The 18,075-nt window shown below is 40.7% G+C and overlaps 1 protein-coding gene across 9 annotated transcripts; it reads left to right on the top strand.

The window, feature by feature from the left end:
- Window positions 1-31: 31 nt before the first annotated feature.
- Window positions 32-18,072, top strand: dazap1 (DAZ associated protein 1). Of its 9 annotated transcripts, none has more exons than XM_080289609.1 (14): window positions 32-191; window positions 1,312-1,352; window positions 3,025-3,191; window positions 3,596-3,661; window positions 4,803-4,907; window positions 5,139-5,187; window positions 8,922-9,004; window positions 11,813-11,960; window positions 12,150-12,182; window positions 12,717-12,866; window positions 13,350-13,514; window positions 15,658-15,750; window positions 16,203-16,250; window positions 17,181-18,072. In XM_080289609.1, exons 1-14 carry the CDS (start codon window positions 160-162, stop codon window positions 17,351-17,353), a joined length of 1,353 nt encoding a protein of 450 aa, XP_080145735.1. In that variant the 5' UTR covers window positions 32-159; the 3' UTR covers window positions 17,354-18,072. The 9 variants fall into 9 exon arrangements, with proteins under 9 accessions (XP_080145735.1, XP_026050193.1, XP_026050195.1 ...); XM_026194408.2 differs by having other exon boundaries at window positions 33-191; window positions 4,800-4,907; XM_080289608.1 differs by lacking the exon at window positions 32-191 and adding an exon at window positions 780-863.
- The last annotated feature ends 3 nt before the right edge of the window (window positions 18,073-18,075 follow it).

The raw sequence follows: 18,075 nt of genomic DNA, 5'->3' as shown, positions 1-18,075 counted from the left end.
GTTCCTTTAAAGAGCGCTGCCCCCCGCAGCGTCGTCATTGCGCAGAGCAGTTTGAACCAAAAAGCGGAGTGACCTTCCTCCGCTCTCAGTCTGAGAGGGGCAGCACTGAAGCAATAAGCCGGTCACAGCTCCCGCGGTCCCCCCGCTTTAGCTTCAGAAATGAACAACAACTTAGTCGGAGATGAAGTCGGGTAAGATCAGTTTAACAGAGCCGTGCACGGCATCCATGCGGAACCGTGAATCTGTTTGTGACTTTCTGTTAGAGCGCTGTGTTGTCAAGCTGTCAGTTGACAGCTAACGTTAGCTAGCAGGCTAAGCTAGCCTGAGTAACTTAGCGAAGTCGCTAGCCTGAGGAAAGGCGGCCAAAAAAGTGAAAGTAGTCTTCAGAGTAGCTCAGCCTTTGGTGCCACAGCTCATGGAGAAATTTACCATGTTTGTGTGAAGTGCTACCACTTGTCAGACGAGTACACGGAATTGTAGTTAGTTATTTCTGTGTTGTTTTCGGTTAGCTCCAAGCAACTGAGCTAGTTGAGCTAACGCTTGCCAGCGAAGCGAAAGTCTCCGTTCCTGACTTCGTCGGTGCGAGGACATTTAGCGGGCACTGCTGGAGGATGGAGCATCCTCGTGTGTAGCCAGTCTTCACTTTTCCCACGGTCGTTACAATTGTCATTTGTGTGTTTCAGCAGTGATCCGAGGCACACATTAACGAACTCGCTAGCGCATTTGACAGAAGTACCGTTTGAACTGCCGCTAAACTTCCAGTTATGCAGGCATCATCCGAGTTCACTGGTCCGCATGCGGAGAGCCGAGCAACCGCTCGTTGCTCCGCTCATAGATGGAAATACGGATCTCAGCGTTGAAAGGTGATAGACACGGGCTGTCGTGGTTTCGGAACTCAGTTTGTGTTAGCCTGCTAGACGCCAGGGCTCTGTCCCGGGTAACTTACGTGGCAGGAGGTTTATAAAAAGCCCTTTATTGTCGAGGCCATTGCCTTGAATGTTAGAAGACCAAAGTGACATCCATAGCAAGGACTAGACCTCAACATGAGTCACACTAAACACGGACATTTTAACTGTAGCTGTACTGTGGATATAACCAGATGCTGCATTGGTAGCAGGCTTGCCTGATGTTGTGTAATAGCTGTGTTCCTGGCTGTTTAATCAGCTGTGCTTTCAGCCTGTGCAGGAGAGCTTTCATTTTTTTTAAATCATGCCTTTCATATGTGACTCTGTCCTGACGATTTCCAGATTATCATTTAGTCTGGCTCAAAGTGATGATCAGTGCTCACTTAATGGTCACATCTCCTTTCAGGAAACTTTTTGTGGGTGGATTGGACTGGAGTACCACACAAGGTATGTCACACGGTTTCACCCATGAAGGCTTATTTATATAATTCAACCCTTTCTGCATTGCACTGTTCACGCTGCCTGGTTGTGTATCAGAAATTAGTTGTGAATGTAGCATATAGATCAGGTCAGGTCAAGTCAGTAGCAATACAGAGATGATTTCCAGAGATAATAATGAAATAAAATCTTGCTTTAATATCAGTATTATGATGATATACTGACAGTGACTAATGGGGCTTGCATTTAATTGATAACCTGTCACTGAGTCATGTGAAGACCTGTAGAGAAGTAGTTTCTCTTGAGGTTTCAGTAAATTTATCCTTATGATTGCTAAGAGTATGTAGTTAATATTAATTACACATTTTTGACCCTTTAATGTCAAACCCTTCAAAACTCAATATCATGTAATTTTTATCTAATGAGCACCTGAAAGCGAGGTTTTGTAAAACATAACCTGCCAAGGTGGAATTGCTCATTCCTGTTTGTTATTATGAGCACTGTTTTGTTGTGTACCAAAGCATGTGTATCATTTTAATTAGTCCTTAGCCTTGAGTATCTAGAAGCAGACTATGTAACACTCACAGTAACCGTAATTACAGATAATAACAAGTTTTGCATGATATTATTGGTGTAGTGACTTTGTAATATGCATAGACTTGACAGCATACTAGGAACGTATAGTTAGTAGCAGCATTTATTAGATATTAAATCATGTCATTGAAATCTCCGTGGTCATTAATGTGCTTTGTCTGTTATAAAGAACAGGAATATAAATGGTAGGCATAGTAACGCCTCACGCTTTACTATGATTTCATTCAAACTGTCATTTATGAGCCTTTAATTTTCATATTTCCAAGCAGATAGTGTAAGTGTCCCTGATGGTTTGCTTGTAGCAAGTGTCTCTCGGTATTATTGAATTTTTTGATATGCTGTAGTGACTTTTGATGTGCTTTTCACATCGCAATATAACTGATATATCCACGTGTGTATATATATATATGAACGTCTCTGTTGGGTGTGTGTTTACACTGTCCTCTCATTCAGTCCGAGCCGGAGATTGTCTTGCTTGTTGAAAGCCCTGCACTGTCTCATGCTAGATTGGCCATTGTGTAACATTGCACGGGTGCTTGTCTGTGCTACCAGCACTGAACCACAGGGCTACGTAACTCTGAGCTTGTTTCTACGGTGATGCCTCAGGGCTTCTCAGCAATGAGAAAAAGCAATTACGGTAATGCTCTCCAATGTGACTCCTCATTTGTTCAAACTTGCACGCCTTGCTTGTCCTGCCTCCGTGGGCGTGTGCGGGCCTTACATTTGTTGGTTGTATATTTAGTGCAATGCAAGATGACAGTGGGTCAATGCTTCATTTGCTCTTGAGGAGTTTTAGTGTGTCACTTACTGTAACATTATGTTTTCGCATGGATAGCACAATACCAGATATTCTTCCATAACAATAAAGGTTCCTTAATACCTTTTGGTGTTGCCAGTATAATCCACAGAAAAATAATTTTTTCTCTCAGGTTTTGGTCCAAGTTGGAGTGTCACAGATATTTTTATGGTGTCCTTCAGCATAAAGAAGTCATCTAGTATTTAAACAATGACTGCACTTCCTTCTCTTCATGAGGAAAATTGCTGTGGCTCAATGCTTTTGCTTTGTTATCTTCTCTTCTCTTCTCAGAGACACTGAGAAACTACTTCTCACAGTATGGGGAAGTAGTAGATTGTGTCATCATGAAGGACAAAACTACAAATCAGTCGCGAGGCTTCGGCTTTGTTAAGTTCAAAGACCCCAATTGTGTACGGACAGTGCTGGAGACAAAGCCACATAATCTCGATGGAAGAAATGTAAGTATTTTAACAACAGAAGAGCAGATGGTTGAATCAAACGCAGTAATCTGCCGGCGCTTTCTGTGAGAAAACTGAGAAAAAAACCTTCATATTGTATTTCATCATCCACCAGTTAGAAGTTATTTAAGGGAGAGGAAAGGTTTTCTTTAGGCCATACATGCCTGGAACCATTAGTACAGATGATGCACTTTGGAAAGACTGACATTAGTTTGCCCGACAAGATTTACCTGTTTAAATGAGTGAAATTGAAATAGGGATGGGTTTCTCCCACGTGCATCAAATCAGTTTCATTCACGTGAGATTTTTCTTGGTTTGCTGTGCTGATAGAAACAGTGCGGGGGGTGAGGAACATTTGAAGGTGCCTTTATTTTAGGCTAATGGAAAACTCTCTCTGTTGTTAGATTGACCCGAAGCCATGTACTCCCAGAGGAATGCAGCCTGAAAAGTCTCGAACCAAGGAGGGCTGGGTAAGAGGAATCTGATTTCTTCTGGGGATGCTAGGCTAGCTGTTTCTACTGGAATAAACCTGGAATAGACCCCAGCCTCTCCGTCCCCTCCTCTTCTGGAGGTTAGGCTATAGCTTGTTTTAATGAGGCGACCTTGAGCTTTTAAGTGTAAATTATATATATTTTTTCTTTAAAGTATAATAATTTTCTTTTTTCCCCCCATCGTGACAAAAACACAGCCTTTATTACTTTGAGGTCTGGATAACTCACAGAAACATTAAACAATCTGTGACTTCTGTCAGCTTCGATCTCTTACTGCAGGGACTGCAGCAATATCAGCCACTCTCTGGTACAGCTTCCACTTATTTGAAATTGAAGTATAGAATTGTGACATTTTAAAATGTTCCTGTATAACGACACTAAATTAAAATACAGCTGCATGATTGCATTAACTTTTTTTTTTCTAGCCGTCTTATCTGAAATGTGATGTTCTTGTAATTGCCCTCACACATCGAGGTATTATTAAGGAGGGTTTGAACATGAGTTGGCTAATGTGGTGCATCGCTCTCAGCAACAAATTTTCTGAAAGGCAGAAATCTCCGCTCTTGCTCGGATAATTTGTGGGTCGATCAACGATGCTTATCAAACCCCTGCAGACCTATTATAGCCATTTTGTCCCTTTGGGCAGCGGGGACTTTAGTTTTGCTGTCAATATAACGTTTTCATAAGTTGCTTATTTGGCTGTAAGCAGACTGTATGTCAGAAGCTTTTAGAAATGCGGCTCTTTGCTTGCTGCTGCTGCTGGAGCCCCTTTCACTGGCTTTAAGTCATGCAGCTGGTACTGAATGTTTTACTAAGTAAACACAAGATGTAATTGTTAGAAATCATTGTTGTAAACAGCCTCTAGCCCTTACGGCATGAGTGCAGTGTACAGCAACGGCGAAACGCTTAGTGGTTGAGAATAAGTGGAAGAAGCCGTGTTCTCTGATCTGTGGAGACTAGTCTTTGCATTGACATGACATGTTAAGAATTATACCCCAGGGCAAGAGGAGAACCTAATTTCTTCTGCACTGTCTGAATAGATGATGGCTAACTGGCCCCTTCCCAGAGTGATCCTGTAAGAGACATTGAAATCCATACACTCCCTGTTTTTTTTCAGAAGGGCAGCAAAGCTGATAGCAATAAATCAAAGAAGATATTTGTAGGTGGAATCCCCCATAACTGCGGCGAGCCTGAACTCAGGGACTATTTCAATAGATTCGGAGTGGTGAGTATTGCCAAGTGCATAATACAAGTCAGTTCATTATTGTCATTAAGAGTGCTTGAATGGATGTGACATTGAACAGGGTCAGTACTACAGCATAAAAATATATGGGGCGAGATGCGATAGGACGATTCATTATTTTTCCAAACTGAGCAAGAGTATTTAACTGGAATAAGAACGGACCCTTACCAGATTTCTAAAGCTGAGCCACTGTTTCCCTTTGTCCCATTCAAGGTCACAGAGGTGGTAATGATCTATGATGCGGAGAAGCAGAGGCCCCGAGGTAAAAGCTGATCCTGTCCTTTCCCTCCCCTCTCCATACCTTACCATATTAAATCTAATGACAAACTATTCTGCCCCCCCCCCCCCCCCCCCCCCAAAAAAAAAAAAAAAAAAAAAAATCCCATTCAGCCCCAGCGATCTCGTTTAGTTAATGCACTGGAACGGGAATTTTGTTCATGGTAAATACAAGCATTAACTGGAACCCATACTAGGTTACTCCAGTCAATATCAACCAGTTTTTATTATTGCTGTGGAAAAAAACACTGCCCGCTGAGGCTGCATTAAATTCCTCAAGATAAATGAAGGCAATAATTGTGCATTCGTATATGTATTTTTATAACATAATAACGCAAAACTTTAGCTCAACCTGTGTTGTACATTATCACAGTGGGAATATGTGAATTTTGCATAGGTTGTCTAGCAAACTGGTGTCATAAGAGCAAATTAACTGGCTATCATGAGCGTAACTATAGTTCATTAGCATTTAGTGTAAGTGATGGCTTCACTTTTTCAAGTATGTAAACAATAGTTGGGTAAAATGAAGAAGTAAAATTAGGAAACTACTTTTTGGTGTAATTTTTCCTCTTGCTCGTATTCACTTCACTTTCAGTGTGAGAGATGGAAGCAAAGTCCACAGTCCTTGTTTATTTGGAGCTAACTTGAGTCTAAAAAAGTCAAACAAAGTTGGTATCTTTCAAAATCTGACACTGCAGTGACCTTTAAACTGGAACCGCTTAAGCAGAGATCTCTTCATAGTGAGTGTAACTAGGAGGACTAAAGACACTTAAGAACTGCTGAATATTTCAGTTTTTAAAAAAGAAAAACAAATACACCTTAAAACAAATATTGACACTAGATTTTTACGTATCAAACGTTTTGTTTGTTTTGTGGCTGTCGCTGTCCATAACCAATCAAATGTAACGTGATATTTAATTACCAGTTAACCTCCCCAGCATTATTTGGCCTTCAAAATGACATTGAAAAAATATGTTGTGCAGTTTTAATACAGCTTAGTCAAAATATTCCATTCCTAGTGCATTTTGTCATATTCTTTACAAATAGCTGAAATAAAAGGTATAAAAACATATTCTTAAAAAAAGAAGAAGAAAACAACGCATACTAAGGATGCAAATTTGTCTTGAAAACCACAATTAATCACCATGAAGTAAAATGACTTATTTTATCTTTTTTATTTACTAAAACTGTTTCCACTAGTTATTAAAAATGATCTCGGAAACAAGCTAAGACTAACTAACTGAAAAAGAGACATTTTGCAGGAAAAATAGGTGCTCAAAAAAACACAGTACTTAATCACACTGTGCAACTGGCGTATTGAGAACACTTTGAGCGTGTGAAGGGGGGGTTTGTCCTTCAAAGAGGCTGGTTGCAGCCTGTTGTCTGGAGAACAATGGAATCATTTTAAACCCTTTTATTTCACTTGGACTCCTCAAAACTTTCAGAGACCTAATTTTGAACTTCAGAAAGGACCTTTTATGTTTACCCACTTAAGTCATAAATGTATCATGAGTGTGTGACATGTGTCGACACTTTTAGCACGGATGGCCTCGCTGGGAATCAGACCCGTGCCACCGGACGCGATGGTGTCAGGCCCTGCCCACCGAGTTACAGTCACAGCTGCTTCATCTGCATTTGTCCTACATAGAAACGATGAAGCGGTCACTGATCCACAACACGCACCCCGCCTCTCCCTTCAGAACCCACTCTCTGTTCACTCTCTGTTGGGGAAAAACCCAGAATAGTTTGCCATTGGATTTTAACATGATCTATTGCACAAGTAACAACCATTACATAATCTTTAATAGTGTAAACCTTCTTTTACTAAAACCGTTAGATGCTGATCATTGGAATAAGTTTTCTTTACCTTTATTTAGAAGTAACTGATACTTGTATCTTAAATGGCATAGTATGTGTTTTCCCATACGTAGAAAGTTAAGTATTTTTGTAAGTAAGCCCTTTCTATTTTTTCTTTCTTCTGTCCCCCTTCTTCTTGTGAATGGTTTGAATGTGATTAACGGTGTCTCTTAAGATTTGTCTTTTCTCCTTTAGGTTACTGTGTATTGATGGGTAGCACAGAGGTACAGGCCAAACGTAAATGCAGCCAATTTATTTTATTTTATCCGTTTGTTTTATTTTTTTTCTTTTTAACTTGGTAAAAAATGAGGTGTACACAAAGCTGCATCTATGCTTGCCTGGACTTGACTGATGATTTCACTCTATTAAGCTTAAGAGCAATTTAAGGAAAGTCCTGTCGCAACAGTGTCTCACGGTTGTGATCACATGATGCTGCAGCATAATTATTATAAATAATAACCTTTTTCCCTACATATAATGAATTTTAGATGTAAAGATTTATATATATATAAGATGTAACACAGACTCTGTGTGGACCAATCTTGCTTAATTGTGACCCCAAAAGGTCAATATTGCCTTGGGAAAAAAGTCTAACTAATTACAACTTCAGTAATAATTTATCATTAAATATTTTCAATAATACAAATTTGTAATATAAAGTTTACTCTGATAAAAAATACTTGATTTCAGTAAATTTGTGTCATTTCTGCATTAAAAATACTTAAACTGTCACTTGAATATAACAAATCTTGGTAATTAGTAAGCCAATAATTTGAAAATGTCAAATTATGTTCTAGTTTTCCATCCAGATGGTCTGTAGTTTGTTAGCTGATATTTTAGGCTGGGTAAAATCCTTACCAATGACACCATATGTCAAAATCTTTAATGGGCCAACTTGGTTTTACATTTAGGTTGGGGAACGGGTCATCGACAGATGTTAATAATAGCAGTAGATCACGAGTCTTGGGAATGTTTGGCAGGGTACTAGAGGTCTCTGAAAATCTCAGTTGTCTTGTAGGACATTTAATTGGATTCAGGTTAGGTCCCCAAGTAGAGATGCACACCCAACCCAATTCTGCCACAGCGGAAAGTTAATCAGATTGAAAGTAGATCACTGCAGCACGCAGCAGCTTGTTGGCTCTGCAGGGTTTTGCCTCAGATCATCAGATGAAATAATTTCCCGAACAGCCGGCGTGGTCAAAAAGTTGTCGAACTTGTTGATGCACTTTGTGTATTCCCTTGATGAAACAAAACACACCCTGCTCATCAGTGCGGACGATCAGTTGTGGCCTATATCTTTGTGTTACCGTTGTGAGCAATATTTTAATTGTCCATTTTAGGCTTATCCTGGCTGACTCAAAAGTAAAATACTGAATTTGGGAAAGCTTGGAGAAAGCTTTAGGCATTCTACAGTTTGTGTTTCTCCATATTTTTTGTGATGCATTAACAATGGCTGTTGCGAGTGTGTGCTCCACAGCAATATACCACGGGACAGATCAAGGTGGGGTTTGGATGAAACAGCATGAAGTAATTAATTGTAATATTGGCTCAATTGGAATTCATCAGCTACACGTTTGACCTTTTTATGTGACATTTCACTTTAAATCAAACCTGTCACCCTTCATGTTTAACATTTAAGCACTCCATTATTAATCTTCACCAAAAGTTTCTCTGCACAGTAAAGTTTCCTTTAATTCCCCAGGCGTTAGTCTTGGATTTGTATTGTCTGCGACGTCATCCGAACCCCAGGAGCCTCTTGCTCAGTCTTGACGGATCCTCACTCTGCTGAAGCCCAATACTGTTCTTCATCTTGTGTTGTCACAACCCCCCTGCTACCTTGATTCACTCTTGGTCGTTGGCTAGGTTTTGGATTTATTACTTTCGAGGCCGAACAATCAGTGGACCAGGCTGTCAACATGCATTTTCACGACATCATGGGCAAAAAAGTGTGTAGTTGTAGTTTTATTTTACCCTTAAGATCAAACTGAGGCTTGGGCGACAGAGCAGGAACTGTACTGTGATGCTGCTTTATTGCTCAGAGCTAATTTTCTAGTGGCTTCCTATTTGTGAACGCAGCATCATACGGCTCAAAATTAAGTGTCTAATATCTTAAATTGATGTACGTAATATTTTTTTCATCACATTACATGCCTATCTCCCACTTATGCTTTCATAGCTTCTAAAAGCCCTCATCCTTCTCTTGCTGCTATTACAGTTTAAATTGTCGCCCAAGGCTTTGTTTAAACTGACCACTCCTTTAGGATGTCTAAACAAGTTAAATTGTATTCTACGAATTTCAATTACAGTAATTTTCTGGCTCTTGATGTGCTAAAATGGAAACCAAATGAATGAAATGCAAGGCTTTAAATCCAGCAGTCTTCTTGAGATTTTAACTCACCTAAAGGATTGGTCGAGTCACTTCTATTTTTGTTTCTTTGTTTCTTTTTTTCTTTGTTGTTTTCTTTTCTAATGTTTTGTTGGCAGGTCACTTACACGTCAACATGTTTTATTTTCTTTGTTTTTCTTTTTGAAAAGTTAAAGAAAAGCTCAACTCAGTGACCTCAGTTGAAGAATCTCCATACTGTGTCTGTCAATTCTTTAAATCTACCAAATGAAAGTCTGCCACTTCACAGTGTTTGCTTTAACTCGGCGCGTGAAGCAGATGGATGAGGTTTAGTGTACAGAGTCAGTTCAGATAGTGTCAGGTAGGCCGTCCGTCCGGTAAAGTAACAGTAAGTCTACTGTGTTGTAATATTTAAGCACAGCTCTTAACCCGCTGCCACACCTCTGATTGTACCATTGTACGGACAATCCAGCTGACACCTCACCTGAGTTACAACCAAACAAAAAGACATTGACTTGGGTTAAAATGGGACTTTATCCGCTCCCTAGGAAAACCACCCCGGAGAGGCAGTAAATGAAGACAGCCTCCTCCTTGCCCTCCATGCAAATAGTAATGAGTTGTGGGCATGAGAAAATGATTGCAGTACAGTTACATCCACTTATGCATATCCTGTTACTGCACATGTGGTTTTAGTGTTTCAAGGTCAGTCCATAGTAGCTGACACGTTGAAGATCTTTCGTAACGTATGTTAAAATGATTTTGGAGAGACACACCTCTCTGTGTCTCCCTTCTTAGATGTTTTTCTCTGTCAAACTTGACTTGGAATAAGTACTCGAGGGAGAACGAACAGTGACAAGATGGCTGTAAAACGAACCGATCGCCACTCTGAATTGGATGTGACATTCAATAAAGACCTCAACTGGAGTCCTCAGTCCAAACCACAAATTAAATGATATTATTAACTACCAGTTAATTTTCTCCAGAAAATACCTAAGGCCAGGAAATTTGAAAGCTTCCCTGAAATGGATTTTATTATTTGCCAATTTAGAACGGCAACAGATTTTCATTCAGATGTCACTGATTATTACATGAAAAAGATGAGCTGAATCCAATTTTGCCAGCCCGACCTGTATACTCTCTGCTGGTACCCGCTCCCCTTGACTTTGCCCTCATTTCTTGTAGGATTGGGGGCTCAACTTAATCCATTGTTCTTGACTTGACATTACCTTACGCTGGGACTTGAGGGAGGCTGGGAGATATGAGTTACAAAATTAGAAATTGGAGCACATCAAACTGTGGAACAAATCCCAATTCTGCTGTTGGGGACTGTACAGAAGTCACGGTATCCATCACTCGTAGCTGAGATGCCCAAGGGAGAAAGTGCTCAGGTAACCGGCGGCGAGGCCACTCCCGGAAACATGTGCATGTAATTAGGTCGACAGAGAAGGAAGAGGGGAGGCTGGGGAAGGTGGTAACACCTTAAAGCAGGGAGGAATTTGCAATTCGTTTTCCTCCCGCAAGGTGACCCCAATAACTCAACCTCTCAGTCTATTTATGGTTGGCTCCCCCTTAGTCTCAGCCTGTTTCTTTGCTCTGGTTAAGTGCTGGCAGCTTTGCCTAGTTATAGACAGCGAAGTTTTGTTATTGGGTCAACACATTCATACTTGACTCAAGGTCACCCAATTTTTTTTTATATATATTTATATATAATTAAAATTAAATCAAATGTGGCATTTAATTAACATTGTCTTTATCAAAAATGAAGAAACAACTTGTCAAATTTATGGACAATTGTTGGGATCCAGTTTGAAAACTGTTTTCTCACTTTTGACACAGTATGAAGATTCAGATTTAGATTGAATAAAAAAAAAAAAGACTGTTCATTTGTAGTTTCTGCATGTTTACCTTATATTCTGTTAGAGCTGAGATACCGATCTACATCCATTCCCCCTTAAAACTTATACCAAAACAAAATACAAATGAAATTCTCTGTAAGCGTTAGCTGGAGAAAGGTAAGTCATGACCTTCCATTAGATGTCTTTATCTTTTATATAGGGTAGTTAATGACAAAGAAAAAGACAGACATCTATGTTTCTCAGGTACCTTTCAGATCTTGGATCATTGATTGGCTCTTTGATTTTCTTTTTTTCTTTTTTTTTCCTGGCCAGTGAAATTCCCGATTAACACAGAGTACCTGAGACACATAGCCATACAGCCCTTCTGGCTACACAGTAATATTAATTTATATATAGCTGGCCCACATAAATTAAATAAACATAAAGTAAAATATTTCAAACTGGCCCAAATTGCTGAGATTAAGTATCAGAGCTAGGACAGGTCTGTCTAGGTGAGGGGCTTCATGGACTTTTTACTGGTGTTGCCAAATGTGCCCTCCTTGTCCTTTGTCCAGGTGGAAGTAAAGAAGGCCGAACCTCGTGACAGCAAAGCTCCTGGCCAGCTTGGCCCTGGCCAGTGGGCGCCCAGGGGCATCTTGAGTGCAGCTAATGGTTGGACAGCACAGCCTGCTCAGGGCTGGCAACAGCCTTATGGGCCACAGGGTGAGTGGGAACAAGTCCCAGAGCAGAGCAAGAGAAGCTCACTGTTCAGAGGAAAATCCAATGTTTAATCCTCTGCTTAAACATTAGGTTTGTATGTATGTGTGACAGTTTGAATACTTAACTGTTATGTGAACATTTTATGTTTTCAGTCTAATCTTTTTTTTTTTTTTTTCCTTCTCCTTCCTAAAGGAGTGTGGGTGTCAACTACCGGCCAGCCCATAGGTAGGTGTTAGTCCTCCACTTGACAACACAAAAACTGTCTTCTTTTTGTTATTTTTGTGGCTTTCTTGCATGTTGTGTAACTGTTAGACTGCAGATACATGTGTTTTTGCCATGTGATCATGTGCTTATCTCAAAACGCTTGTGTGACAGCACAGGGCTCGCACACGGTGTGGCCCATGGACCGATGACAGTTAACAGTACATGTTATCACTGATTCATAAAGGCTGAGGCTGCTGATAATTTGCTGCTCGAGACAGATGGCAGCATTGAATGGATTCCGGGCCTCCCTCTGCTATTGGTCAGGCTCGGCTTCATATCACCACCTCCGGGTCAACCTGCAGCGCTCGCTGCAGTGTCGACTCTGTGCTCGCTCGCAAGATCCTTCAGTTTCAGATAGTCGTCTGCTTCAGTCTTTAAACAACTTCTCTGTGCACACTTTTAATCAGAGAATCTGTTTGATGCAGTTCATATGTATCCTATTATTGTCAACTGTGCTCAAGTCTCATTAGTCTTTGTTATTCTGTGTTGGGGTAGGCGGGTATGGACCTCCGTTGCCAACAGGCCGGGGAACCCCCGCCCAGCCTCCGTCGCCTTTCAACGCATTCCTGGTCACGACCCCGGCAGGTGGCTTTGCTGCACCTCAGGGCTACCCTCAGCAGGGCTACAGCACCGCACCTCAGTTTGGTCAGTCGTACTAACTCAGTCACATTTTACTACTGTTGATTGGTAATGCTGTGTATATAAATAAGTTAATAGTTTGGAGGCCAGTAGACGGTGACTTTTATTTATTTTTAAAGCATTTGAAAAAAACATGTTTAGTGCAGCGTCACTGAAGAAAAGAGAAGAAAATTTGAAACAATGATTTAAGTCATTTTTGTAACAATCACAGTTTATATTTATGAAAGACATGTATTGGCCACACAGAGCTTTGGTTCTTATACCCCTTATGTGGTCTAGGTTTAGACTGTTAGACAGTGATATTAGGTGAATAAATGGTAGTTAGTGCCTTGACTAGAAGTGTTTTTTGTGAGGTGGTAATGGTGTCAGAAATCATCCACTTTTTTTTCTCCTTTTTTGCACACAAATGGTATAAAATGCTAAAGCAACGCTAGAAAACGTTCTTTGGGGTGAAAAACAAATACAAATCATGATATGTCTTTCCAACAGGTTACAGTTTCGGCACACCACAAGCAGACCAGTATGCTCCACAGGTTCCTCCTCCACCCACGACTCCAGGAACTGCACCGCTGGGCTTTGCACCAGCCACCACACCGACTCAGGATTTGAGCAAAGCTCCCACCGGGCAGCCTGACTTCACTTATAGCCAGTATGGTAAGACGGGCTTTGTGCATAAAGAATGCCGCCTCTTTTCTCTCCCAGTTGATTTTTCTTCACCTCTCGGTCCTGCCCGTCTCCCTGGTTATTTTACTGGGTGCAGCTACAGCCTTTTTAGGTTCATGAGTATTCCCCTTAGACGAGCAGGAGCTTGCTGATGGTACCATTTAGCTTGAACGGCTACACATGCATACATGCTTTCTGCATAAATGAACCCCTCTGGCTCTGCCAAGAAGATCACTGCTGAAGTTTCGCCATACCCAGGAGTCCTCAGCAGTCATTTCAGTTGAGTGTTTCCGGCGGGCCCTGGATTGATAAAAGATTGGTAGGTCTTGGTAGGTTTGAATTAGATCATCCTGCCTTGCGATGTTTGTTTTTCCTGTTTTGTTTTGTTTTTATTTTAAAAGGATTCCAAACTTGGCCTGAACGTGCAAACCATTTGATTTGATTTGGTTCAGGCACTCCTGCTTTTCAGTTAATCCCTTCGACCCTTCCTCCTCTTCCATGTTGATGACTTTGCTGGCTTCTTTTCCCAGACTTGGCACGATTCCCATAGAAGAGCACCAGCATGACAATATTATCTTATGAAACACTGTTTCTGGAATATGCCGTGTCCAATCTGCCAAGCCACCTATCAGATTTTTTTCACCATGTTCATCATTGTTATTGCACTGGAGCTTTGCATGCTTGTCTGCAGAATGTGACCTTTTTCCACTCTGTGTTGTAAATGCATAGAGATATTGGAGTACTGGATTAGTCATTTTTGACTAATGTGTCTGTAGGTTGTACTTTGTGGTTTCTGTCTTTGTGGTCTTTGAACAGTGCTGTCGACCAGTCTAACAAAACCTTTAGATCGTGTCGGACCACAATAAATATTCGTCCTGGATCTCGACTGAGCTCTGAAACTGCTGCCACATTTCAGTCAGCATTCAGTGCCTTGAAAATGAGACAGTTCGCCAATCCACTTTAGTAGAAAACAATGATTTGTAGTTTGTATGATTTTAAGACTGTTAGGGGCCTGAATCACATGTTGTAAATGCACGATGGAGAACCGGCGATCACGCTGAGAGCACAAATGGAGGCCGGAAGTTTTCAGATGTGAAACAAAAGGCCGAGATAAAAACTAACCAGCATCCATGGAAAAGGAGCAGTCTTTGTCTTTGTTCAACACCGAGCCATTCACTTACATAACCACACAGGCAGATAACAGTCAGATGCTCATTCATAGCTTCCATCCAGTTTCTTGGCTGACTGGTGTTATTTTATTTTTTTATTATCATTATTATTATTCTGACTTGGCTTCCAGCTGCTTCCAACTGCTTAATCCCACATCTACAGCAGTCCTGCGATTGCTGCCAGTCATGACAGGTGCCCATCTTGTTCAGTGTTTTGTGCCTGTGCTTATCCTCCATCCAGCTTTTTTGCTTTTACTGTTCAGGCACTTTGTCTGCTTATCAGTTGGTAGAAACAGCAGAGCCTTGCGAAGGTTTTGTGAAATGAGCATAAAACACGGAGCTCAAAAGTGACGCAAGATTTAGATACTGGATAAGTTTGTGTGTAAAACTAGCAAATGGTTAGTTTGGCTTTTATTAAAGTGATGCTTGTCTTAAAAGCAGCAGTTGTCGAAATGCCCTTGAGTGCACTGCCAAGGTGCATTCGATTTCTAAGAGAACTGGGGTTATTCAAGTAACCAAACAAAGAGATGAAAAGTGCACACAGCAGTGACACAAAGACTCCAAGTGGCGTGTTGAAAGATGGGAAACAAGCCTAGAAATGTGTATCATGGTAGACCAATGGTTCTCTTTCTTGTTTCTAGCTGCTTCCTACCCGTATTTTCAGGCTTCTTACTTGTTTTGGTGGTTTTTTTTGTTGTTGTTTTTTTTTTAGAACAATGCACATTTCACAAAATTTTGCGAGACCAGGCTGGCATGATAAAGTCAGGTGTGCTAGCAGCTAGCTCACACATGTGTTTTGACTTGTAGGCGAAGCTGAAAAGAAATGCATCGCGGAGCATAGTGCAGACCCATTAAATAAGTATAAATGTACAGCTCTGTTAGCTCAGTAAGAGGGGGAACTATGTAAAGTAGTCGGCCAGCCGTATGTGGGTTCAGTCAACCTGGTCTCCTCATCTCCCTGATAGGCTTGGGTAACTACCCTCAGGACCCCTCTGCCTACGGACCAACGCGTCCTTCTCACAGTTATGGTCAGGATGAGCAGGGAGGATATAGTTCAGGTAGGTGCCAGCATCGTCTTCTCCAACCACAAAAGCAGCATTTGTTCAGTAATACAGTATTTAGAGCTGCAACTTGGTTCTGTGCCTCTTTTCTTTTGCTCTGTGTTGAGTATTTTGCATGTACATTTTGCATGTACATACAAATTACTATTTGTATTCTTGTATAGTAAAATCAAGCTATTGCAAGCCCCAAAGCTGAGTGGATTTGAAAGAAATTTAAATTTGGCAAGCTTAGCCGTAGGCCTGCCATTTCCCTCAGCAGCTGTAGCTTTACTATACCAAGACTGACCACATCCTCCTTTTTTGTTCACTTTCTCAGTCTGCATTGCTTTGCTGGTTGTTAAAGGATGATCTAATTGTCAGAAAATGTGTTCATGGTTCAGTTATCTCTATGCATCAGCAGTCCATTCAACCATTGTTTCTTTTCCCCATGTACTGTCTCCACATTTTAGCTAAAGGGGTGAGAAAGGAAAGAAGATTTAAAGAAGGCCACGAAACCAGTAAATTTCAATTTCTCTCAGATTGTTCTGTCTCACGGTCCTGTTGGGATCACTCCTCGTTTTAGTTCTTTTCCTATGAAATTTTGTTGTATTTTCCAATTTTCACCATTTTCTTTCTCTCTTTTCAATTCAGTTATTCAGAACTATCTCTGAAATGCTTTGTTTTCTGTTTGTTTGTTTTTTTTTTGGTGACACATTGATACCTTCACTCTTTTGTTGACTGGCTTTTACCAGGGTTGGAAAATAATCAGTCGCCATGAGCAGGTTTCAGCAGTGTGAGCAGTGCTTCTGTTTTTTGATAAGATTGGTTTCCTTCCCTGGGAGTCACTGTGGTTCCCTCGTGTGTTTGCAGGGAGATGGTGCCACCGCGTGCGTGTGCGTACGCGAGAGTGTGTGTGTAGGAGAACATCCTAAGTGTCTCAAACAATGTTTTCCTCAATGAAGCCATTTAAAAATGTCCCTTAAATTCAACTGAAATTTTCCTTTTACTGTTTGTTTGAACGCACACAGGTTTTGACATAAAAAGGCTCATTGAAGGATTACACAACTAGTTGGAAAAATCCACCATGAAACACTGAGAAAACTTAAATTTACTGTCAAGCAGTGCTTACTCTGTTTCTAAACCCCTGTTGTTGCTTGGTTAGAGCTGCACAAAACTGCTTCAAAGCTGCAAATGTAGCACCTGCACCAAGCAACACGCACAGCAGTGTGTCCTGTAATATTTGGAATATGGGAGCAGTGTGAGTACAATAAGAAGCAGTTGGTGTTAGATTTTTCCTTAAAGTACAAACTGTGAATATTTTACATTAAATTTATTCAGTAAAAGGATTTAAGGCATTAGCCTTCTATCGAAACACCATCCGGTGAACCTGACATTAACGTCACCCCCTCTGTCCTGTCTGCACCTGTCCTGTGTGTTGTTCACCTCAGGGTACGGTCAGGACCTGACAGCCTTCGGCCACAGCTTCGCAGACCCCAGCCAGCCGACAGCCTCGTATGGTGCACCGACAGCACAGCCCGCCGCTGCTCCCCAGCCTGCCGCCAGCGCATTCGGCAGAGGGCAGAACCACAACGTACAGGGCTTCCACCCGTATCGACGCTGACCACCACCACCATCACCCCTTCCCAGGCAGGACCGCTGTGTAAAGTTCAAAAATAAACAAAAAATAAGAAGTCAGGGAAATCTGTGTTCTTGCTAAAATGCAAAACTGGAGTTCTGGATGTTCTTTAGGAATGTTGAATGCACACAGTTTGTGAAACAGGGATTCCAGTAAATTTAAAAGGGTATTTTTTGTCTTTTTTTAAAATTATTTTATTTTATTTTTTCGTTTTGCATAAATTAAAAAAAACATTCAGCAGAAAGAAGCTTTTATTCCCCACCCCCAACCCATGTTTTATAGTAGAAATAAACTACTTTGCAATAATTTTGTCTGGTCAAACACTAGCACAGAGACTATATGTAAAGAGACTTGCCTATGAATATGTATATTTATGGTGGACACAAATGAAAACAGGGTCTCAAGTTTCCTCAGCTTTAAATTATAGGGAAAATGTTTTTATTTTTCATTTGGTGAATTTTGTTTACTTTCTGAGCCTTTAAAGTTTGTTTAAAATGGAGATTATGAATATATATATTATACACAAACTGTGCAATTTTTTAAAAAGGAAAAAAAATTTTGTACTATAAATGTACACTTTGCTTGTTTTTTTATTTAAAGATGTAGACTTCCCTCAGGTGGCTGTTTTGGGTGCATTTTTGCACTTATGCAAAAAGTAAAGATGAAAAATTATTACAAAAATAAACGTTTTAAGGATAAAATCATTC

This window comes from Astatotilapia calliptera, chromosome 15 (genome assembly GCF_964374335.1).
Source record: "Astatotilapia calliptera chromosome 15, fAstCal68.1, whole genome shotgun sequence".
Taxonomy (NCBI): Eukaryota; Metazoa; Chordata; class Actinopteri; order Cichliformes; family Cichlidae; genus Astatotilapia; species Astatotilapia calliptera.
Note: the sequence above shows the minus strand (reverse complement) of the source record. Positions and strands in the feature narration are given on the sequence as shown.

Coding starts and splice junctions, on each gene's coding strand:
- dazap1 (XM_026194407.2), top strand. CDS start 796: ATGCGGAGAGCCGAGCAACCGCTCGTTGCTCCGCTCATAGATGGAAAT. Junction 5,188..8,921: donor GGAGAAGCAGAGGCCCCGAG/GTAAAAGCTGAT, acceptor GTCGTTGGCTAG/GTTTTGGATTTATTACTTTC. Junction 13,515..15,657: donor CTTCACTTATAGCCAGTATG/GTAAGACGGGCT, acceptor TCTCCCTGATAG/GCTTGGGTAACTACCCTCAG.